Source organism: Nerophis ophidion, linkage group LG25, assembly GCF_033978795.1.
Source record: "Nerophis ophidion isolate RoL-2023_Sa linkage group LG25, RoL_Noph_v1.0, whole genome shotgun sequence".
NCBI lineage: Eukaryota > Metazoa > Chordata > Actinopteri > Syngnathiformes > Syngnathidae > Nerophis > Nerophis ophidion.
This window is the reverse complement of record NC_084635.1, coordinates 9927931-9953849: the sequence shown is the minus strand read 5'-3', so window position 1 is coordinate 9953849 and position 25919 is coordinate 9927931. Positions and strand designations below refer to the sequence as shown.

The following is a 25919-nucleotide window of genomic DNA, read 5'->3' as shown; positions in this document are numbered from 1 at the left end:
GGGGGGAAAAAACGGTATGTCTGACAAGACGGAGAGGTGCGTTCCGTTCTTTACAAACATCGTAGCCGTGGATCATTCCACGCCCCCTCCACGAACAGTAGGCGCAATTATGTGTTGTTTTACACACATAATTGTCGAACAATTTGGCAGGGATTCCAATGAGATTTGGCCCACCTCCACATAAGCAGACAAGGGTGGACGTCTGTTGAAATCCTAGAAGAAAATCTGTCAAAAAGCTTTAAGAGGTCTGCTCTTTTCTTTTTTCTATTCAGAACCAAGGGATATGTAGGGGAAAGTTTAATTTGGGGTCGCGCCAACCAGTCTACAAAATGTGATGACTGTTTGTTATGACTAAGAGATCCAAAACTGTTTGGAGCCAGCAGTTGCAAAACAAAAAGACCTTGACACATGAGGGAATCATATAAAAAGCTAGAGGACCAACATTTGATATGATTTGCATGTTTTTGTTTGATTTCGGATCCTTTGGAGGATGATGTCTGTCTGCATGGGCAATTTAATCCAACCTGTACTTTTTGATATTGGGTGAATACAACTTTTGTACTAAAACCACTTTTTTTGCAGTTAAGTTTGGGACGATTCCACCGCAATTTCACCAATGACACGTTATAATAATATGTGCCTTTAACAACCGCAGCCACACAAAAAAAGTAACATTTTGTGGGGGGATAAAAACAGTATGTCTGACAAGACAGAGAGGTGCGTTCCGTTCTTCACAAACATCGTAGCCGTGGATCATTCCACGCCTCCTCCACGAACAGTAGGCGCAATTATGTGTTGTTTTGCACACATAATTGTCGAACAATTTGGCAGGGATTCCAATGAGATTTGGCCCACCTCCACATAAACAGACAAGGGTGGACAGATGGAGCACCCCAGTAATCTTTACAGCGAGGGCTGACTCAGATTTATCAGACAGCCAGTCAAAGTGTACGGCGCTTAAAGGAGATAATGGTGCTAAAATCTCCACACAAGTGGAGAGCAGCTATTTTCAATGCAAATGTGATAGAAGCGTAGAAAGCACACAAAGCCTGCGACTTGCTGGTGTTATTTGGCACAACCGAAATGGCCCACTACAAAAAAAAGTAAAGGTGGAAAAAAAATACACTTTTGCATCAATGAGATCGCTTTGTGCAATTTCAAGCACTAACAACTGAGACATGATAAGGGCAAGAAATGGGTCCAAAAAAAAAAAAAAAATGTCTACATAGCATGTCAAATCTCAGAGGCAGCCACTGAAGAGACTCGGATCAAATTCTGACAGCTCTGACGAGAGAAAAAGCCTTTTAAGGACAAAATTGCTCAGCGGGATCATGACAGATAAGGCACAAGTAGCGCTGTGGACGACGGGGTGATTTTAAAGTGTCTGTGGTGGCTGCTTTTCAGAAATCAGAATGTACAAGATTTCTGATAGGGTTTGACGTGACTGCTTGGTAGAGGCAAAATATACATACGGTAAGGATTGTGGAGTGATATATGAGGTCTGCCGCATTGCAGACCTGTTTTTCTTGACTCCAAAAAATTATGAAAAATCTATATTGTTGTAGCTGTCCATGGTGCTTAACATACAATGCAAACACAATATGAGACCACAATTGTGCTGTGCACCTCTAAAACAATGATTGTTGCGAGGTAAACGGGGGATAGCAGGTCCATTTCATGTGTCATACTTGATCATTTCGCGATATTGCCATATTTTTGCTGAAAGGATTTAGTAGAGAACATCCACGATAAAGTTTGCAACTTTTGGTCGCTAATAAAAAAGCCTTGCCTTTACCGGAAAGTAGCAGACAATGTCACGGGTTGTAGGGCTCCTAAAATCCTCACGTTGTTTATAATCATAGCCTCCAGCAGCAAGTGCTATACGGACCGAGAAAGCGACAATTTCCCCCTTTATTATGAGCAAGGATGAAAGATTCCTGGATGAGGAAATTTAGAGTGAATGACTAGAAAAAAGAAAAGAAAAAAAAGGCGAAAGTAGTGATAGCGATTCAGATGTTGTTAGACACATTTACTCGGTTAATTCTGGAAAATCCCTTATCTGCCTATTGTGTTACTAGTCTTTTAGTGAGATTATAAAGTACCTGAAAGTCGGAGGGGTCTTGACCCAGAGTCTCTGAGGAAAGTCACGCAGCTGCAGCAAGACGGAAGCTGCGCTGATGTCTCCGGTAAGAGCTGACTTATTACCACAATTTTCTCAGTGAAAACTGCCGGTTGACATTTGGTCGGGATCCATGTTCGCTTGACCGCTCTGAACCTTAGTAAAGCTTCATCTTCGGGAATTTTAAACAAGGAAACACCGGCTGTGTTTGTGTGGCTAAAGGCTAAAAGCTTACCACCGCCATCTTTCTACTTTGACTTTTACTTTATTAATTGAACAAATTGCAAAAGATTCAGCAACACAGATGTCCAGAATACTATTTAATTTTGACCACTTATAGCTTGGATCGGGCTGGAAAATAATGTCCGCTACAATCAGGGATGTCAAACGCACGCGTCATCATACCGCGACGTTTTCAACAGGACACTTCGCGAGAAATGGAAAATTGCAATTTAGTAAACTAAAAAGGCCGTATTGGCATGTGTTGCAATGTTAATATTTCATCATTGATATATAAACTATCAGACTGTGTGGTCGGTAGTAGTGGGTTTCGGTGGGCCTTTAAATACGATGAAAAACAATATTTTGTGTAAAAATATTTTTACAAAAAACAGGTTCAGTTCCGTAAGGTCACAAAGAATATTATTCCCAACTATGAATAGGCATTTTATACAGACTGGCCAATTGGAGAAAAGCAGAATAACCAACACTAACAACAATCCTAATTAACAAGACTATTGACAGTTGTTTGAAAAAATAAAAATAAATTATATATATATATATATATATATATATATATATATAGTCCCTATCAAAAGTTGTCATACACTTGTAAAGAACATAATATCATGGCTGTTTTGAGTTTCCAATAATTTGAATGTGATAGAGTGATTGGAGCACATACAAAATGTGACCAAATCTACTGGGTCAAAATTATACACACAGCAATGTTAATATTTGGTTACATGTCCCTTGGCAAGTTTCACTGCAATAAGGCACTTTTGGTAGCCATCCACAAGCTTCTGCATTAATTTTTTAAACACTCCTCGAAACAAAATTGGTGCAGTTCAGCTAAACGAGTTGGTTTTCTGACATGTCAATCAATCATCAATCATTTTTTTTTACTTATATAGCCCTAAATCAAGAGTGTCTCAAAGGGCTGCACATCCATCCTTGGCTCAGATCTCACATCAGGGCAAAAAAACCCTCAACCCAATGGGATGACAATGTGAAACCTTGGAGGGGACCGCAGATGTGGGGACCCCCACCACACCCCACCCCTCCCCCGGGGAACACCTTACGCAGTCCCGTCTAGTACCCGCACTCTTTCACTATGAACCCATGCTGTTGTAACACGTGGTTCGGCGTTGTCTTGCTGAAATAAGCAGGGGCGTCCATGATAACGTTGATTGGATGGCAACATATGTTAATCAAACACCTGTATGTACATTTCAGCATTAATGGTGCCTTCACAGATGTGTAAGTTACCCATGCCTTGGGCACAAATACACCCCTATACCATCACAGATGCTGGCTTTTCAACTTGACGCCTATAACAATCCGGATGGTTCTTTGCCTCTTTGGTACGGAGAACACGATGTCCACAGTCCAGAAATGTAGACTCGCCAAACCATGGAACACTTTTCCACTTTGCATCAGTCCATCTTAGAGCAGGCAGCATTTCTGGGTGTTGTTGATAAATGGCTTTTGCTTTGCATGGTAGAGTTTTAATTTGCACTTACAGATATAGCTTCAAAATGTAGTTACTCACAGTGGTTATCTGAAGTGTTCCTGAGCCCTTGTGGTGATATCCTTTACACACCGATATCACTTTTTAGTTCCTCTGTGTTAGCTCATACAATCACAATGGCGCTATATCTTGGTTAATACGCAGGTCATAGCATGTGAACTGAGCGTTATTGGCGTTTTTTTATAAGAAACCTTTATAGGTGGAAATTTGAAAATCGGCATATCCTGTATTGTTAGCAAATTAGAGGTAGCAGTTTTTTTATGATTGTTAGAACACAGAATTTGATTGTGGATGTAGAGCAAAAATAAGTGTGATTTTCTTTTAAGGAAATAACCCTCACAAGTTGAAAAGGATTGTAAAGGACAACATCCTTGGTAGTTCAATTTGATTCCATTCACCGCGGCTACACTACGTTTAGGTATTTTTTACATCTTAATTTACAAAGGCGTGCTCCATGACACATACTGTTAGTTCAAGGACAGCTGAAAATCCCAGGCTTTTAAACTTTGCGCCTATAACAGTCCAGATGGTTATTTTCCTCTTTGGTCCGGAAAACACAACGTCCACAGTTTCCAAAAACAATTTGGAAATGTGGAATCGTCAGACCCATCCATCCATCAATTTTTTACTGCGTATTCCTTTTAGGGTCCCGGGGGGCGCTGGTGCCTATCTCAGCTACAACCAGGCGGAAGGCGGTGTACACCCTGGACAAGTCTCCACCTCATCGCAGACTGGTCAGACCACAGAACACTTTTCCACTTTGCATCAGTCCATCTTAGATGAGCTCAGGCCAAACGACGCCGGCAGCGTTTCTGGGTGTTGTTGATAAATAGATTTCGCTTTGCATAGTAGAGTTTAAACTTGCACTTACAGATGTAGCGACCAACTGTAGTTACTGAGAGTGGTTATCTGAAGTCTTCCTGAGCCCTTGTGGTGATATCCTTTACACACTGATGTCACTTTTTAGTTCCTCTGTGTTAGCTCTTACAATAACAGTGTTGCTACAGCTTCATTAAATGCAGGTCACGGCATGTGAACTGAGCGTTATTGGCGTTTTTTTATAAGAAGCCTTTATACCAGTATTGTTAGCCGACTACAGCTAGGAATTTATGTTTTTATCATTAAAACACAGAAAAGGATTGAGGATGTAGAGCAAAAAAAAGTGCAATTTTCAATTGAGAAAAAAACCCTCACAAGTTGAAAAGGATTGTAAAGGACACCATCCAAGGTAGTTCAATTTGATTCCATTCACCGCGGCTACAGTACGTTTAGGTCTTTGTTACATCCTAATATACAAAGGCGTGCTACATGACAGATACTGTTAGTTCAAAGACAGCTGAAAAACCCTGCTCAACAGATCTACAATACAATAATAGTGGAGCAAATTTGACAACACAAGTGCTTCTCGTTGGATTGGCAATAAATCAGATGGCACCCGGCGAAAGAGTGAATTACCTTGGCATGGGGCTGCTGAAAGGTGACTCTGGAGCTGTTGATGAGCGATGAGTATCTGTACAAATGGGACGGCGAGGTGGGAAATCTGTGGCTGCCACTGGGTTGGTTGTTCAGGACGGCTGAGAAGCAGATGTGAACGGTGTCCTTCAGAGCCTTTAGCTGAGACTCCTGTCCCCAAAACAGATTACACACAGAAGAAAAGACACTGAATTCCTGGATGCCTCTTTCCACGCATACACCCGACAAACTAACTTCATTATGGCAACTTATTAAATTGACTTTCAAACAGCTGGAAATCAACGTTAACGAGGAAACCAAGCGGAACGCACAAGATCAAGAAGGACTGATTATTGTGCGGATTGACTTAATGTTGCTTTTTTGGGGTGTGATAATAGATGATACAATGAATTGGAAATTTCATGTAAAAAAAAATATACTGTCACGTGGTGCACGCATGTTGATGCGCGTTTTGTCACCCCAGGATGCAAGAGGACCAGATGGGACGAGATTAGCAGGTAAGAGCTTGTTTTAATACAAAAATATAAAAGAAAACTGACACAAAAAGGCAAAAAAAAACTTGTGCCAACGCACGGGGAGCTAGGCTAACACTTAGCACTGAGACAAAGTCCAAAACAAACCTGCTGAGCTAACGGGAAGCTAAGCTTAGCACGGAACAAGACATAGGAAGATAACCCCATGAAAGTTGCTTACAGCAAACAAAAGATCCAGACTGAACAAAGGGAGAAGGAAGGTTTAAATAATGGCAGTAATCAGAAAACAGGTGCGCGTCAAACGAAAGTAGCCGGTGGAACAAATACGAAACCATGGTAACGGAACAAACAAGGAAGTGCACAAACTAAGAATTAGAAAATTGCAAAACAAACCAAGAATACAAAATGACTCAAAAACCAAAATCAAATGTGATCCGAAAAGCGGATCACAACACATACAACATAAAGTAGCAAGAAATCTATTTTTTTAATTAGGAGGAATATTTTGACAGTAGAACGGTTGAAGTAGGTTGAAAAATGTGGGAGGAGTAGTCGACGGAAAAAAGGGTTTGGAAAACCAGGGATTCTGGAAAATCCTGGAATTTTTTTGGAACTTGGAAAAGGAATAGATTGAATGTCCAAGATGGTGGAATGTGTTGAAGGTGTAATGGTTTGAATAGGTTGGAAAATGTAGAAATGGTGAAAATTTTAAAAAATGACTGTGGAGAGACGGAGCTGACAGCGGGATAGGACAGACGGCGGTCCTACCCGAGACGGCGGCCAGGAGGCGGGGCATGCGGCGGAGAAGAGAGGCGGGGCGCACTTCGGAGCGACGCTGCAGCCAGCCGAGTCAGGTGCGTAAGCGACACACCCGCTCTCAATCTTTACATCTTCTGCTACAGTATAAAAGGGGAGAAGGAGGAACAATCGCGGCAGAAGACAACGCACACGGCGAGAGAAACCCAGATCAAGATGAGCCCCCGCGGCAGACGCAGCCACCGGCCACCGAAAGGTGCGCCACGACGAGCAGGAAGAGCCGGCGTGCTAGAAATTGGCAATACGACATGTTTATTGAAAGAATAAACCAGAGTCAAACCTGTTACGGAGCGTCCTGTATCGAGTGTCACTGCAACCCACACGAGGACGGCTGGAGACCCGTCACAATGGCCAATACATTTTAAATGGGAAAAATGTCCCGGAAAACCAGGAATACTGGAAAATTCTGGAATTATTTTGAATTTGGAAAAAGGGAAGTTTGAATGTCCAAGATGGATGAATATGTTGAAGGTAGAACGGTTTTAATAGGTTGAAAAATGTGGAAATGGTCAAAATTTTAAAAATTACCAATTCATTTTGAATGGGAAAAATGTCCAGAAAAACCTGGATTTTTTTTAAACTCGGAAAAAGGGTAGTTTGAATGTCCAGGATGAGTGGAATGTGTTGAAAGTGGAATGGTTTGAATAGGTTGAACCATGTGGTAATTGTGGGGTGGTATAGCTCGGTTGGTAGAGCAGCCGTGCCAGCAAATTGAGGGTTGCAGGTTCGATCCCCGCTTCCGCCATCCTAGTCACTGCCGTTGTGTCCTTGGGCAAGACACTTTACCCACCTGCTCCCAGTGCCACCCACACTGGTTTAAAATGTAACTTAGATATTGGGTTTCACTATGTAAAGCGCTTTGAGTCACATGAGAAAAAGCGCTATACAAATATAATTCACTTCACGTATAGCTCGGTTGGTAGAGCGGCCGTGCCAGCAAATTGAGGGTTGCAGGTTCCATCCCCGCTTCCGCCATCCTAGTCACTGCCGTTGTGTCCTCGGGCAAGACACTTTACCCACCTGCTCCCAGTGCTACCCACACTGGTTTAAAATTTAACTTAGATATTGGGTTTCACTATGTAAAGCGCTTTGAGTCACTAGAGAAAAAGCGCTATATAAATATAGTTCACTTCACTTCACAACTTGGAAAAATCCATTCATTTCAATAGGAACTTCCTAGAAATTTTGGGAATTTCAGAAAAAACGGGATTTTTTTTGAAAATGGTAAACAAACTTGAATGGTCTGAATGAGTTCAAGTGGTTGGTGTTGAAATGTTTCAAATCGGTCGAGAAATGTTGAAGTAGTAACATGTCGATTTGAAAAATGGTATTACGGAATTCATACCATAAACCTGCTTATCTGTATTCTCAGCTGTTGCTTGCAAGTGAAAGACACAAAAATTGTACCAGGCTCGCACTAAAAGGTGCTCTCACCCGTCTTAAACCCAAAACTGATGTTTTGAAAAATACTTTGATGTTTAGGGCAATCACACACTGGAATCAACATCTGGTATGAATCACCAGCATAGTAGGTTTTAAAAACAGACTAAGAGGAGAAGTATTGCGGAAAGAGATCATTCTAGATTGTACCTATTGTCATGACTGGTTTTATTCATTATTGACTATTTTATTGATTATGGGACAAGCAGTAGAAAATGGATGGTACTTTTTCGTGATTTATTGTTTGTCTTTGGTACACTGATATGTATATTTTAGACCATTGGTTCTTTGTTATATTTTTGCAAAAATATATATATACAGTATATCTATTTGTATATTGCTCTTTTTATGTATGGTATTAACATTATTATGTAAATTTGAAGTTATTGTTTTTTTGTAGTTCTTTGTTCTTGCTATTTTTGTATTACAATATTGTATTTTTGTTAATTCTGTACTGCATTGTAATCTTTTGTTGTGTGATTGTGTGATGTTTTTTTGCCTGGACCTCATTACGAATAGTCTCCACTGCGGTGTAGACCAGTGGTTCTAGAACAGGGGTACACGTACCCTTGGGGGTACTTGAAGGTATGCCAAGCGGTACGTGAGATTTTTAATAAATATTCTGAGAATAGGAACAATTCAAAAATCCTTTATAAATATATTTATTGAAAAATTCTTCAACAAAATATGAATGTAAGTTGATAAACTGTGAAAAAAAATGCAACAATTCAATATTCATTTTTGTGGACATGTTCCATAAATATTGATGTTAAAGATTTCTTTTTTGTGAAAAAAATGTTAAGAATTAAGTTAATGAATCCAGTGAAGTGAATTATATTTATATAGCGCTTTTCTCTAGTTACTCAAACCGCTTTACATAGTGAAACCCAATATCTAAGTTACATTTAAACCAGTGTGGGTGGCACTGGGAGCAGGTGGGTAAAGTGTCTTGCCCAAGGACTCAACGGCAGTGACTAGAATGGCGGAAGCGGGAATCGAACCTGCAACCCTCAAGTTGCTGGCACGGCCACTCTACCAACCGAGCTATGCCGCCCAGATGGATCTGTATTACAATCCCCAAAGAGGGCTCTTTAAGTTGATGATTACTTCTATGTGTAGAAATCTTTATTTATAATTGAATCACTTGTTTATTTTTCAACAGGTTTTTAGTTATTTTAATATCTTTTTTTCCAAATAGTTCACGAAAGACCACTACAAATGAGCAATATTTTGCACTGTTATACAATTTAATAAATCAGAAACTGATGACATAGTGCTGTATTTTACTTCTTTATCTCTTTTTCCATCCATTTTCCTACCGCTTATTTCCCTTTGGGGTTCGCGGGGGGACTGGCGCCTATCTCAGCCACAGTCGGGCGGAAGGCGGCGTACACCCTGGACAAGTCGCCACCTCATCGCAGGGCCTCTTTATCTCTTTTTTTCAAACAAAAAATGCTTTGCTTTGATTAGGGCAGGGGTAGGCAACTTATGGCTCTAGAGCCAGATGTGGCTCTTTTGATGGATGCATCCGGCTCCTGGATTAATTTTAGCTGACATTGCTTAACACGATAAGAAATTAATATATCTACTGGTAATCGGAGTTAAAAAAAATGTTCAAAATACAACACATTCTCCTGCATTTTAATCCATCCGTTCATTTTCTAACGCATCTGTTTAAGAAGGCGCATTAATGGTAAGAAGTATTCCATTTATTATTGGTTAGCTTCGGAATAAAAATATTGTTAAAAAGAATATGAGAGTTATTGTACTCCAAAAATGTTGACGTTACTTAAAAATGCACGCATTTAGTTGTATTCAGTGTTAAAAAAATAACATAAGGCTCTCATGGAAATACATTTTAAAATATTTGGCTTTCGTGGCTCTCTCAGCCAAAAAGGTTCCCGAACCCCTGGATTAGGGGATACTTGAATTAAAAAAATTGTTCACAGGGGATACATCACTGAAAAAAGGTTGAGAACCACTCGTGTAGACTAACTGGGATCCTTAATAAACTAAAACTAAACTAAAAAAAACACGTCAATAATGAATACAACTAAACATGTTCTAGACTAGGGTTGTACAGTTTACCGATATTAGTATTGTACCGCGATACCAATGAATCACATCCGGTACTATACTGCCTCTAAAAAGTCCCGGTCTCCCACCCAGCCAGCGGCTAAAGTCTGTCCGCAGTCAGCATTGTTTTAACTGCTTCAAAATCACTACTCCTTGTCTCCATGGAGACAAATTAGGTATGTTTATGTCAAGTATCAACCATTTCGGACGAGTAATTGCTATACAACTCACCTCGGCACATCAGAATCATGATAATGGCCGTATACAATGTTTATCTATTATTGACATTTCCAAAGCAAGACTCATTACGGCCTTTCATTGTTCAATTAGGCGATCGACTTATCTTTGGACATCCTAATCACATGTGAATGAATTGCATACTTACTCAACAGCCATACATGTCACACTAAGGGTGGCCGTATGAAGAACGCGGACACTGTCATAAATATAGGCCATATAGTGAAACCAAACCAAACAACAATGAATAACACATTTTGGGAGAATATTTGCACCGCAACACAACATAAATACTACAGAGAAAATTCCCAGACTTCCGGGATGCTACAATATAAACAAACGGCAATGGTGGAGCCACACTTAACATCCACTGTAATGATACCAAGTACAATAGGGTATCTAATCGATATTACTATGATTACATCCATATTTTTTAGTATCACAAAACATTATTTTGTGTTTTTTGAAAAAGTTATATTATGTTTATAAACTCAGGAAATATGTCCCTGGACCAAATGAGGACTTTGAATATGACCAATGTATGATCCTGTAACTACTTGGTAACGGATTGATACCCACATTTGTGGTATCATCCAAAACTAATGTAAAGTATCTAATAACAGAAGAATAAGTGATTATTACATTTTAGCAGAAGTGTAGATAGAACATGTTGACAGAGAAAATAAGCAGATATTAACAGTAAATGAACAAGTAAATTAATAATTATTTTTCTACCACTTGTTCTTAATAAGGTTGATGAAATAATAGAATGGAAAATGACACAATATGTTACTGCATATGTCAGCAGACTAAATTAGGAGTCTTTGTTTGTTTACTTACTACTAAATGACACGTCGTCTTGTTTGTTCACTATTTTGTTTAAGGACAAACTTGCAATAAGAAACACATGTTTAATGTATCATAACATTTTTTGTTCAAATAAAGCCAATTATTTTATTTTTTGTGGTCCCCTTTATTTATAAAAGTACTAAAAACAACCAACATACATTGTGGTACCAGTGCTTCTACCATCATATTGGTATTGGGACCACACTATTGTAGACCAAAAATCACTTCATATTCTTTATTGCTTGCTAGTGTTACCGTATCTGAGTTATTGTGTAGAAATTGTTATGATCCGCTGCCCGGATCAAATCTTTGATTTAGATTTTTGAGTCTTTTTGTGTTTTCAGTTTGTTTTGGACTCATTCGGTTCCGGTTCGTGCGCCTCTGTTTGTTTCCATGGTGACTTATTATTTTCACCTGCCGCCTGTTCCGAACGTGCACCTGTGTTGTGATTACTGTCTTGATTTAAGCCTGCCTTCTTTGTTCATTCAGTCTTGATTCCTAATTTGTCTTTGCAAAACAAGTGACGACTTTAGTTCCCGGTTCTGCTTATGCTAGTTTCCATGCTAAGCCCATTTTGTTTTTCCTAGCTCCCATGCTAGCTCTTTTGGTTTTGTCTAAGTCTGTTTTATTCTAAAATAAATCATTTCCTACCTGCACGCTTGTGTCCAAAGCCCGTCTGCATCCTTAGGAGAACGAAACCCGCATCACCATGCGACCCACTCATTACACAAATATGGGGAAACAACTACAAATGTGCGCTTCATTCGCTCACCATGTTACAAAAAAGATCAATTACAATAATACATAATGTTGGATAGAGAGAACAGACAAACCCTTTATTTATTAAATCACAATTAAAGATTTGGTGCATTTGCAAACAGCTGAAATGATGTATAAAGCAAACTAAATAACCTGCTTCCAAAGAATGTACAACAATTATTTTCAACAAAGGAGGAGAAATATAACTCATTTAAAACATTTGTATGCATGTACAACACTTAAGACCTTTAGTACATCAGTATGTGGAATTAAATTATGAATTAACCAAATAATTCAAACTAAGCTAAACTAAAACTACAAGATTTTACGACGTACACAGAACAAGAATTATGTTGAACATCTTGAAACCTATTTTTTTTTATTATTGAGACAAAGACTATTTATGTATTTAATATTTGTTTGCTTACTATTGTATATTATTTATTCATTATGTATTTATTCACTGTTCTGTTACAGGAAATTGGATAAAATTGCTATGGTTTGAAAAGGGGTAGAATTAAAATAAGCTCTGCTTCTTCCTACTCCTTTTCGGACGTGCTTTAATGAAACAAGTGGGAATAAGTGATGCGTTACATTGTATTTGTGACGTTTGCTGGGCTTAGCGATGCCGGATTTGTTCTTCTGTGGATGCGTTTGGGCAAGAACAAAGTGTATGGTAAGAGATAAAGATTCATTTAACTCGAAAACACTGGTGCTAGGCAGAAAAGGCAAAACAAAAGCTACTAGCATGAGAGCTAGGGATAAATAAAGGCGTAGCGCGAAAGCTAGCGAGTATAAACATATATATATATATATATATATATATATATATATATATATATATATATATATATATATATATATATATATATATATATATAAATATAGAAGGAGTCGTCACTTTTTTCGTGTAAGGCAAATTAGGATCCGAGAGTGAATGAACCGAAAGGGCTGGCTTAAATAAGGCAGTAATCAGCAAAAACAGGTGTGTATCGAAAGCAAGGGGCAGGTGAAATATAATGAGCACCCATGGTGACGGAACAAACACAGGAAATAAGGAAGTCAAACAACAGAATGTGATATTTGTAACGATGTGTCACTTCATTTCTGTTAGTTTTTTGTGTTTTTGTATTTACTTCCGGTTCAGTGCTCTTATTTTGTTGTATTTCCTGTTTTTATTCACGGAGCACTATTTTTCTCTTTTCGTTGATTGGCAGCGGTTCACACCTGCTGTCAATCACACTAGTGTCTATTTATGTTTCACTCGAGCACTCCTCAGTGCTCGATGATAATATTATGTTGAGAACGTTTATCTGCACGACTGCTTTATGTTTGCTTTTGTTATTTTCTTTTGTGTATTAAATTCATCTTACCTCCACGCAACTCTCCTGGATTCTTGCATACTCGGGGACACACAACTGCAGCCATGCGACATCCCAACAGTATCATCGAGCCAGAAAAAAGTGTCCTCGCGAGAATCCCTGTCGGCAATCCTCAGCCGACGTTCTGGACCGCACAATTCCTGGAGGACTTGAAGGCCAGGTTTGTGCGGTCCCAGCCTACAGACGCGGACCCTCTCCCCGCGGCAACGCCACCGGCTTCGGCTCTCCGACCGGCGCGTCCCCCGCCGCCATCTTTCCTCTCGGCTCAACGGCTGGCTACGGCTCTCCGACCAGCACGTCCGCCACTTCCTGCATGCCTCGCGGCTCCCGCGGCAACGCTACCGGCTACGGCTCTCCGACCGGCGCGTCCTCCGCCGCCATCCTTCCTCTCGGCAACGCTGCCGGCTACGGCTCACCGACCGGCGCGCCCGCCTCCTCCTTCACGTCTCGCGGCTCCTGCGGCTCCGTCGCCGACTGCGGCTCTCCGACCGGCACGTCCGCCGCCGCCATCCTTCCCGTCGTCTGCTGAGCTGCTTCTCCCTGCTCCTACGCAGCTTCCAGCGGCTGCTCCCCGGCTGCTCTTTTTGCCAGCTCCCGCTCTCTTTTTTGGTCCGCCGAGAGCTCCAGTGGAGCCCACAGTGAGGTCGCTTTTGTCCTCCTGCTGGGACTTGGCACGGGACGTGTCTTCGTCCCTCCTCCTGGTCCCCTCCCGCCCGTCCCTGGTTTTCGCACCGGGGGACTCCGACGAGCAGGCACGTTTTCCCGCATGTGTGAACGGTGTCTGGCAGCCACCTAGTGGAGGGGGGCCCACTATACACTGCGGTGCAGCCAGGCACACAACGCCGGCTCCACGCCTAGCCCCAACGCCGGCTCCACGCCGAGCCCCAACGCCGGCTCCACGCCGAGCCCCAACGCCGGCTCCACGCCGAGCCCCAACGCCGGCTCCACGCCGAGCCCCAACGCCGGCTCCACGCCGAGCCCCAACGCCGGCTCCACGCCGAGCCCCAACGCCGGCTCCACGCCGAGCCCCAACGCCGCCAAGAGCAGCACCACGCCGGGCTTCGTCACCGCCGGCATCCGCTATTCCTCGGCCAGCATTTGCTGCTCCTCGCCCGGCGTCATCTGCCGCTTTCACGCCGCCGATGACATCTGCAACAATCACGCCTCCGATGACGTCTGCCGCTTTCACGCCGCCGATGACGTCTGCCGCTTTCACGCCGCCGATGACGTCTGCCGCTTTCACGCCGCCGATGACGTCTGCCGCTTTCACGCCGCCGATGACGTCTGCCGCTTTCACGCCGCCGATGACGTCTGCCGCTTTCACGCCGCCGATGACGTCTGCCGCTTTCACGCCGCCGATGACGTCTGCCGCTTTCACGCCGCCGATGACGTCTGCCGCTTTCACGCCGCCGATGACGTCTGCCGCTTTCACGCCGCCGATGACGTCTGCCGCTTTTACGCCGCCGATGACGTCTGCCGCTTTTACGCCGCCGATGACGTCTGCCGCTTTCACGCCGCCGATGACGTCTGCCGCTTCCACGCCGCCGATGACGTCTGCCGCTTCCACGCCGCCGATGACGTCCGCCGCTTTCACGCCGCCGATGACATCCGCCGCTTTCACGCCGCCGATGACATCCGCCACTTCCACGCCGTTGATGACGCCTGCGGTTTCCACGCCGCCGGTTACGTCTTCTGCTTCCCGGCCTGCTTCAGCGCGCCCGCTTCTACGTCGGCCGTGGATGTGGCCGTGCCCTGCGCACTCTCCTCTTTTTCGGCCAGTGATTTGGCCGTTCCCTGGCCGCCCGCCTCGCCAGTTCCAGCGGCGCTCTACGCGGCGCCGCCACCTGACTTTCCCTCGCTGGCTGCGGGGACACGAGGTTTGGCAACCCTCCACCAAATCCTCCCTCCACCCTCCCTTACATTTTGGACTTTTTTCCATTTTTTTTTCTTTCCCAGGGAACATCTGGTATCTGTTCCTTGAGGGGGAGGTCCTGTAACGATGTGTCACTTCATTTCTGTTAGTTTTTTGTGTTTTTGTATTTACTTCCGGTTCAGTGCTCTTATTTTGTTGTATTTCCTGTTTTTATTCACGGAGCACTATTTTTCTCTTTTCGTTGATTGGCAGCGGTTCACACCTGCTGTCAATCACACTAGTGTCTATTTATGTTTCACTCGAGCACTCCTCAGTGCTCGATGATAATATTATGTTGAGAACGTTTATCTGCACGACTGCTTTATGTTTGCTTTTGTTATTTTCTTTTGTGTATTAAATTCATCTTACCTCCACGCAACTCTCCTGGATTCTTGCATACTCGGGGACACACAACTGCAGCCATGCGACATCCCAACAATATTAAAAGGAATAAAGGTACAAAATGGTATGATCCGGGCATCGGATCATAACAGTATTGAATGCATGTTCAAAATAAACTGGAACTGAACTGCAGCTTGCATTCCTTTGTACTGGTCAAGTGTGTGTACTTTATCTTTGTTTAAAAGGCGCTCATGCATATTTGTAAGGGCTTCAGCTTGGACACAGCGCAGCAGATTGGAATAAAACTCAATGGGAGGCACCCTGGGGAGCGCAGTTATCTCGTAAAAAAATGCTACGGTTGACTGCTAACAGAGGGATCCTTTTTAATATCAGTCTGAAATGAGTGTAAACGAGAGTCATATTTACAATTTCAGGGGGCTTTAATTTAGAAATGCTACATTAAAACCGCCCGTTGGTTCGACACAAGTGTGTGTTATAACCCTCTCAAGTGGAAATACAGATGATCGTTTATAGCCTTGAGTTTTCTTTAAAAATGGCTACAGTGGGTCACAGTAATGCTGTGACTAAGCAGATAAAAAAAAAAGGGTCAAATAACTGGAATGCAGTATGTTTAAATTTACTTTAATCTCAGGACAGTCAAGGGTTTTTGCCTACAGTCCATAGACCTGATAAATGTTCTCTTGGCACCTGAGGAAATTTTTTCTTCTAGCTGACGCCTGATACGCAGCAATTTTTTAAACTTGACAGATTTGTTCCTGCTGAAGCCTGCTTCTTCTTTCCTGACGCCGGTGATTGAGGATGTCTTAAAATAGTGTGATTTTTGACAACGGCTGATTTAAAAGGGGGGGTAAAGAAGCCGGGATCTTCAGCTCTCACTGGATCGGTTCGCAGCCGAGTGTGAAGCGGCCGGAATGAGAATCAGCACCTCCAAATCCGAGTCCATGGTTCTCTCCCGGAAAAGGGTGGAGTGCCATCTCCGGGTCGGGGAGGAGACCCTGCCCCAAGTGGAGGAGTTCAAGTACCTAGGAGTCTTGTTCACGAGTGGGGGAAGAGTGGATCGTGAGATCGACAGGCGGATCGGTGCGGCGTCTTCAGTAATGCGGACGTTGTACCGATCCGTTGTGGTGAAGAAGGAGCTGAGCCGGAAGGCAAAGCTCTCAATTTACCGGTCGATCTACGTTCCCATCCTCACCTATGGTTATGAGCTTTGGGTCATGACCGAAAGGATAAGATCACGGTTACAAGCGGCCGAAATGAGTTTCCTCCACCGTGTGGCGGGGCTCTCCCTTAGAGATAGGGTGAGAAGCTCTGCCATCCGGGAGGAACTCAAAGTAAAGCCGCTGCTCCTCCACATGGAGAGGAGCCAGATGAGGTGGTTCGGGCATCTGGTCAGGATGCCACCCGAACGCCTCCCGAGGGAGGTGTTTAGGGCACGTCCAACCGGTAGGAGGCCACGGGGAAGACCCAGGTCACGTTGGGAAGACTATGTCTCCCGGCTGGCCTGGGAACGCCTCGGGATCCCCCGGGAAGAGCTAGACGAAGTGGCTGGGGAGAGGGAAGTCTGGGCTTCCCTGCTTAGGCTGCTGCCCCCGCGACCCGACCTCGGATGAGCGGAAGAAGATGGATGGATGGATGGATGGGCTCTCTCAGCCAAAAAGGTTCCCGACCCCTGCTTTAAATCATTGCAACTTTTTGAAAATGTGGCCCTGATATTAGACTTCGATAAACTTTATAGATCCACAAGGGAAAATTGTTGAATCAGAATCAGACATATCGACAATATATTGATATTGTTAAAATGAACAGTTGATATCAGGCATTTTTTATTTAAATTCTGCAAGGACTCCATAAAGGACAAGTGATTCCATTGTGGGGGTTATCTGGACCCCAGATGATCTCTAAAAACAATGATTTTGTTACGAGTACTTTCTCATTTCATCAGAGCTGGAATGTATCGCTTGGGGAGAGGGAAGTCTGGGCTTCCCTGCTTAGGCTGCTGCCCCCGCGACCCGACCTCGGATAAGCGGAAGAGGATGAATGGATGGATTGATGGTAAAGAAGCATAAAAAGTATTCACCTTGTCAAGAGCGGTCTTCTCCAGTTCTTCCTTTGCGACGGTTAACTTGTGTTCCAAGTCCATTAGCTGCTGGCCCTGCAAACAAATACATGACTTTTTGAACCAAATGAACCCTACACCCAGTTTTTCCCTCCCATCTCCTTTACACAGTAATAGCACCACAAAGCCCCCGCAAAGAGAACAACTCATCTTTTATTGAGCATTACTTTTATTCTTCAATATATTGCTTAGTGGGGTCACTGAATTAGGTTGCATCAGGTCTTGGTTTGAATACACTAGAGCTGAAACAATTCCTTGAGTAATTAGATTACAAAATATATTAGACAAATTTTTGCTGCCTCAAGGCGTCGTTATTTTAATTATTTTTTTACGGCATTTTGCCTCGTTTAGTAAACAGTAGTCAAAGCTCACGCCTCGTACGGACTGTTTAGGTGTTGCACAGCGTGTTTATGTCACAGATCATACGTCCCCTGCACTGCACGATACCCATCCGCCCATTTTCTTCCGGTCGCGGGGGCAGCAGCCTAAGCAGAGAATCATTTTCAATCAACCAACTGAGGGCCTGGTCTACAAGGATCCAAAAAGGAATCGCTATATATAGAGTGTGCAAACTATACCATTGGGTGTACTTTTAGTGGGCGTGTTAAGAGTGAACTACCCGCCCTGTTTAAATGAGGTTTTTGCGTATATACCGCCTGTCACCGTGGAGACACTCATTTACTGCAAATTTATTCGACCCGTTTGGTCCAACCGGTGGCGTTGTGTCAGGCAGAAAAAATATGTTTATTTTATTGTAGCGTGATCTAGAACATATCCCAGTTTTACAAATCATGTTAGACCCGCTCGACATCCATTGCTTTCGGTCCCCTAGAGAGGGGGGGTTGCCCACATCTGAGGTCCTCTCCAAGGTTTCTCATAGTCAGCATTGTCACTGGCGTCCCACTGGATGTGAATTCTCCTTGCCCACTGGGTGTGAGTTTTCCTTGCCCTTTTGTGGGTTCTTCCTAGGATGTTGTAGTCGTAATGATTTGTGCAGTCCTTTGAGACATTTGTGATTTGGGGCTATATAAATAAACATCGATTGATTGATTGAAAGCTAAAGGTGCGCTCCGGGAAGCGTGAATCTTGAATGATCCAACTGTAAGAAAATGCATATTGCAATAATTTTTTTTGTGATATAGTTGATATAACAGTATATATTTTCTATAGTTAAAACTGAACGTTACTTAAAAAAAAATACCAGGAGACATCAAAAACTTCCATCCATCCATCCATTTCCTACCGCTTTGGGGGAGGGGGGGGGGGGGGTGCTGGAGCCTATTAAAGAACATTAAGTTCTTTTAATCAGCCCGTTATAGTAAAACATCCAACATGTATAATATTATGAATTGTCACTGCTAAATAGATATGCTGCGATGAGTTGGCGACTTGTCCAGGGTGTACACCGCCTTCCACCCGACTGTACCTGAGATAGGCACCAGCAACCCCAAAGGGAATAAGCGGTAGTAAATGGATGGATGGATGGATTAATAGATATGTCTTAGTATTTTTGTTTCTGGCCGTCCAAGTATGTTGTTGACACTGCCATTTGTGCATAACTGTGCCAATTCGCAAGGACATTCCAGACGTGCTAAATATATATGCAAAAAAGCGGCCGCAGAACAATTTCAGTGTTGATAAATCACCGTATGTGTACTTTAAAATTATATTTGCGTCTCCTGCTTCCAGTATTGTGGGCATACAAATAATCAGCATAAATACTGCATATTCATGAAGACAAACACACTAAACAGTTTGCACTCTCGATTTTGCACACTTAAGACATGCAGTCCTCTACACACAAAATTAGTAGATCATCTTTGCACGCGCTATCAAGTTTGCACCTGTTTTAATTCACGCAAACGTTGAGTAGATCCGGCCGATGCTGTTGTATTGATCCATTGGATGCCCGCATTGCTTTTGACATGCAAATATGTTTCCCTAAAATACAATTTGTCTGAGGCGTCACGGTGGAAGAGGGGTTAGTGCGTCTGCCTCACAATACAAAGGTCCTAAGTAGTCTGGGGTTCAATCCCGAGCTCGGGATATTTCTGTGTGGAGTTTGCATGTCCTCCCCGTGAATGCGTGAGTTCCCTCCGGGTACTCCGGCTTCCTCCCACTTTCAAAGACATGCACCTGGGGATAGGTTGATTGGCAACACTAAATTTGTAATGACCGGGTCGCATGGGAATGCGGATTCGTTCTCCCAGGAATGCTGATAAGCCTCGGACACAGCGTGTAGGTAAAAACAAATGATTTATTTAAAATATAAATCAGACTGAGACAAAACTCAAAGAGCTAGCATGAGAGCTAGAAAACAAAAGGCGCTTAGCATGGGAGCAGGTATAAACAGAACGGGCTTAGCGTGGAAGCTAGCTGGTAGCGAGCAGGAACACAGAGGTCGATACTGGTTGCGTGAAAACAAATTACGAAGCCAGACAGACTGACAGGAGAAGGCAGGCTTAAGTAACGACAGTAATCATAAAACAGGTGCACGTCAGGAGCAAGCGGCAGGTGAACATAATGAGTTACTACGGTGATTAACTAGCTCACAGGTGCACAAACAAAAACAAAAGGAGTCAGAAACTAACAGAAAACACAAACAGACTCAAAAATCGAAATCATAACATGTTCCGGGCAGCGGATCACAACAAAATTGGCCCTAGTGTGTGAATGTGAGTGTGAATGTTGTCTGCCTATCTGTGTTGGCCCTGCGATAAGTTGGCGACTTGTCAAGGGTGTACACCGCCTTCCGCCCGATTGTTGCTGAGATAGGCACCAGCGCCCCCTGTGACCCCAAGGAGAATAAGAGGTAGAAAACGGATGGATGGACATCTTGTCTGACAAGTATGACATGACGACAAACAGTGGATTAATACAGTCTAGTGAAGTGAAGTGAATTATATTTATATAGCGCTTTTCTCTAGTGACTCAAAGCGCTTTACACAGTGAAACCCAATATCTAAGTTACATTTAAACCAGTGTGGGTGGCACTGGGAGCAGGTGGGTAAAGTGTCTTGCCCAAGGACACAACGGCAGTGACTAGGATGGCGGAAGCGGGAATCGAACCTGCAACCCTCAAGTTGCTGACACGGCCACTCTACCAACCCAGCTATACCGCCCCACAGTCTAGTGGTATAGCACCATTACCGTGGTTGCTGTCAGCATGGGATCATGCGACAATTACTCTTGTTGATAAGGATGTTGTTTTGACTAGTGTCTCTCATCCCTCAACCAAACCCCTCCGTCCTATTTCTCTCTCTAACTACACAACATCCATCTTCTCGGCCTCTCTATCTAAACACAACTGGTGGAGACAGATGGCCGCCCCACAGAGCCAGGGTTGTATCGGAGGTTTATTCAATAAGGGGTTAATTTTTCAAAAACATATGATTATTTTTAGACTTAAAATGTTGTTGCAATGTTGGATGTTAATGCTAAACCTTGCTAAAATTACAAGTTTCATGCATTTATAAATGTGATTGCATGCAGTTTTAGAAGCCTCTGGCCATTTTTTGGCAGTGTGATGTCACAGTGTGGTGGATGTACTTATTTGGGCATTTCTAGCACATTCTGCCAGCCAAGCTCCTCCCTCTGTGCTTCAAGTTTTAAGACTGTTATGACGGCTATACCTGCATCCTTTGGTAATTTAATTATGATTGTGGTCTACATTACATGTGTCACACCGCAGTTAGGAAAGTCTTGTCTTGTTTTTTTCTGTCTTGTGATTTGCATGTTTTATTTTGAAAAGCAACTCCTCTTGTTTCAGATCACAGGTCCTTCCTCTTGTGTCACCAGTCTGACGTCATCCCTGACCCTATATTGTTTCCAACTGTTTCCCATTACCCTCATGTTCCATATAAGCTTATACCTCCCCTTGTTCTGGGCCAGACTTTCTCCAGTTTTCGTGTCAGTCTAGCGTCCAAGTTCATGTCCATGTTCATGTCCATGCCTTGCCTTGCCTCTTTCCACGTCTACTCCCTTGGAACAAAAAATCCCTCGCTGTAATTTTGAATTTAACTTTTTTGTCCTCCTCAGAGCAACTTTTGTAATCTAGCCTTTGTGGTGAGTTGTGAATTTTTTCTATAACCTTTTCTTCCTAAAAGTTTTTGAGTGATTTGTTTTACCTATATTAGAGTAGAAATGTTTATAGTCATTTTTGTTCTTCCTCCTGTTGGAGCGTTTTATGTTAATTTTTCATAGCAGATACGACACTTATTATAGTTCGTCTTTTTGTTGGCATTTTCCTCCTTTTTTAGGAGTGATTTTCGGTTGATCCTTTTTTGGAACTTTTTCCGCTGACCGTTTTTGTTCATTCATAGAGTGCGTATTACTCTGGCCCTGGAGTTTTAAGAGTTTTTCAAAAGCTTTACTAAGAACCTCATCTCTGCATCTGAGTCCACTCCTTAATCCAAGCCTGACAACATGTATCACTGCAAAAAAAAGACCTGACAAATCATACGATAAAAAGACTGGATTTCAGAAAGAGAAATAAGTAAAAACTAGTGAAAGTACCGTATTGTTCGGAGTATAAGTCGCTCAGAAGTGACGAAAATGCATAATAAAGAAACAGACACACACACACACACACACACAGACAGCAGGCCTAGACAGGAGGAGGACAGAGTGTAGGTACACAGACCATAAGAGGTTCAAATGTGCGAGAAAATGAGAGCAGACAATGTTGACAAACAATGTTGCAACCTTGTGTGGGAACCGCAGGTGTAGAAACTGGCGGATAAATTTTCTGTGCAACGTTCATATTGTTATTAACTCAGTCAGCGTTTGTGGATCTGATGGACCCGTTGCATTTTGTGACTTTTAATGCCTCACAATCAAACACTTTTATGTTAAAATACTGAACAGATGGTAATAAAGTAAGATCTCCATCGAGACAGAGAGACTTTTAAAACTGAAGAAAGATAAGGAAGACTTCTATAAACAAGTAATCGATGTTTTTTATCAGAAGGAGCTGCGCATGGACTTCATTTATAAGTAAAGGTAAGACCATAAAAACATTTTTTTTAATTAAATGTGCTTTTCATGATGGTATCCTTACATCACACTCAAATTTATAAGCGCAGGCCTAAATTTACCGTTTGCCTTTGAAAAACGCCGGAGTGCGAAGAGGTTTTAAATTAATTAGCGTCCCGGCGGCAATTCGAGGAAATACGGTAATATGTGTGTGAATGGGTGAATGTGGAAATACGCTTTGATTATCTTGAAGGTATGGGGCGGCATAGCTCGGTTGGTAGAGTGGCCGTGCCAGCAACTTGAGGGTTGCAGGTTCGATTCCCGCCTCCGCCATCCTAGTCACTGCCGTTGTGTCCTTGGGCAAGGCACTTTACCCACCTGCCCCCAGTGCCACCCACAGTGGTTTAAATGTAACTTAGATATTGGGTTTCACTGTGTAAAGCGCTTTGAGTCACTAGAGAAAAGCGCTATATAAATATAATTCACTTCACTTCACAAGCGCTATACAATCATAACCAGTGCAATGTTACAGATGGGAGAATGCGCATAAAGCGTTTACATCTGATCAGAGCCGATAACGCCGACACAAAACGATGCTCAGTACGTCAGATTAAACCGTGCAAACAAACATGAGGCGCTAAATAATGAGTCCATATTGGATTGGCTAACAAGCCCATGGGAGGACTCCAGCCTGTTCTTAGCATTCCGTCCCCGGGCCATCAGAAGGATGTCTGCGTGTTTGTGTGCTCATGCACATGTCGCATTATATATAGAGAGCCATTACATCCATTGCATTGTGCTCCATCAGCAGATAGTCCTCCGAGGAATGCAGGCACATGGTGGCTGACCCAGAAATGCTGACTTTCAGGGTTGGTGCCTCAAAGCTCCATATTTATGTGTCAGTCCATTACAGAGGTGTGGGGTCAGCGGGGTACAAGCCATTTCGCTAGATGAGGCATGCGAGTACATCAAGTCACCGTTCTTTTATTTTTTATTTTTTTAAGCCAGTGGAGAAAAACAGCCGTGGGGAGAAAGTTAAATGGGGATTTGCAGAGTGGACGCTCCTCTGCCGTGCAACACAAGGCAGGGCCGTGGTTTCTCTGAGGGGGGTTTTTATCTCCTAACAGAGCGAGTGGAGAATGGTCCGATAATCTGAGGACATGTTGGCATTTTCTAGTGAGACGTATTACCCTTCCTGGTTGAACACAAGTGCACGACTCAGAAGCAAGGGGGAGAATGTATCCCTTTGCATTTTCAATAAGCAGGTCTTGGATCTCAATCAACCTGGGGATGCCACGCCTATGGATCATGTTTTGTTTTGGTCATGTTCGGTTTTGTTTTTTGCACACTTTTCGTTACCATGCCAACTCATTAGTTTTCACCTTGTCTTCATGTCACGCCCCTGTCTTCTTGTCTCACACCTGTTTGCACTTACCATGTTCATTATTTAAGCCACAGTTACCAGGTAGTCACGCTCTCGATTAACTGCTTCATGCTTTGCTATGCTCTTCATTTTGTTCACGCCACGTAAGTTTTTTTTTATTTATGCCACAGTGCAAGTTTTTGTTATTCATGCCACCGTGCAAGTGTTTTTGTTTCATGTTTGTAGTTTGAAGCATTTATCCTAGTCTTTTGTTTCATAGCCCAGTTTTTGTACTTCCGCCCAACTCATTAGTTTTCACCTTGTCTTCATGGTACGCCCCTGTCTTCTTGTCTCACACCTGTTTGCACTTACCATGTTCATTATTTAAGCCACAGTTACCAGGTAGTCACGCTCTCGATTATCTGCTTCATGCTTTGCTATGCTGTTCATTTTGTCAACACCACGTACGTTTTTTTAATTCATGCCACAGTGCAAATTTGTGTTATTCATGCCACAGTGCAAGTGTTTTTGTTTCATGTTTGTGGTTTGTAGCCTTTATTCTAGTCTTTTGTTTCATAGCCCAGTGTTTGTACTTCCGCCCAACTCATTAGTTTTCACCTTGTCTTCATGGTACGCCCCTGTCTTCTTGTCTCACACCTGTTTGCACTTACCATGTTCATTATTTAAGCCACAGTTACCAGGTAGTCACGCTCTTGATTATCTGCTTCATGCTTTGCTATGCTCTTCATTTTGTCAACACCACGTACGTTTTTTTAATTCATGCCACAGTGCAAATTTGTGTTATTCATGCCACAGTGCAAGTGTTTTTGTTTCCTGTTTGTGGTTTGTAGCCTTTATTCTAGTCTTTTGTTTCATAGCCCAGTTTTTGTACTTCCGCCCAACTCATTAGTTTTCACCTTCTCTTCATGTCACGCCCCTGTCTTCTTGTCTCACACCTGTTTGCACTTACCATGTTCATTATTTAAGCCACAGTTACCAGGTAGTCACGCTCTCGATTATCTGCTTCATGCTTTGCTATGCTCTTCATTTTGTTCACGCCACGTACGTTTTTTTTAAATTTATGCCACAGTGCAGGTTTTTGTTATTCATGCCACCGTGCAAGTGTTTTTGTTTCATGTTTGTAGTTTGTAGCCTTTATCCTAGTCTTTTGTTTCATAGCCCAAATTTTGTACTCCCGCCCTCGTGCGCGCTTTTTGTTTATTCCTGTCATGAGTAAAATAAATATGTACCTACTTTTACGCCGTTTCCACTCCATTCGCTTCGCACTTCGGGAAAACAACCCAAGTCCAAGTCCCAGTTTGACGGTATGAACAGCATAGCAAGGTATGAAGCAGATAATCGAGAGCGTGAAGGAGGTGGTGTTGCCAGGCTGACTACCTGGTAACTGTGGCTTAAAGGCCTACTGAAACCCACTACTACCCACCACACAGTCTGATTATTAACATTGCAACACATGCCAATCCGGCCTTTTTAGTTTACTAAATTGCAATTTTAAATTTCCCGGGAGTTTTTTCTTGAAAACGTCGCGTAATGATGACGCGTACGCTTGACGTCACGGGCTGTTAGGAAATATGAGCGCTGCGCACACACACAGCTAAAAGTCGTCTGCTTTTGGAGATCAGTGTTGCTGAATCCTTTGCAATTTGTTCAATTAATATTGGAGAAGTCACAGTAGAAAGATGGAGTTGGGAAGCTTTAGCCTTTAGCCACACAAACACACGGTGATTCCTTGTTTAAAATTACTGGAGGTGAAACTTTAATATGGATCACAGCGAACATGGATCCCAACTGAATGT

At 42.9% G+C, this 25919-nt stretch overlaps 1 protein-coding gene across 1 annotated transcript in view; it reads right to left on the bottom strand.

Annotated features, from left to right (window-relative positions):
- Positions 1-25919, bottom strand: part of luzp2 (leucine zipper protein 2) — a 566503-nt gene that overhangs the window by 39170 nt on the left and 501414 nt on the right. The window contains exons 8-9 of the mRNA XM_061887318.1: positions 17727-17801; positions 5325-5492 (exon numbers count right to left, since the gene is read on the bottom strand). Coding sequence (XP_061743302.1) covers positions 5325-5492; positions 17727-17801 — 243 coding nt within the window. The remainder of the gene's footprint in view (positions 1-5324; positions 5493-17726; positions 17802-25919) is intronic.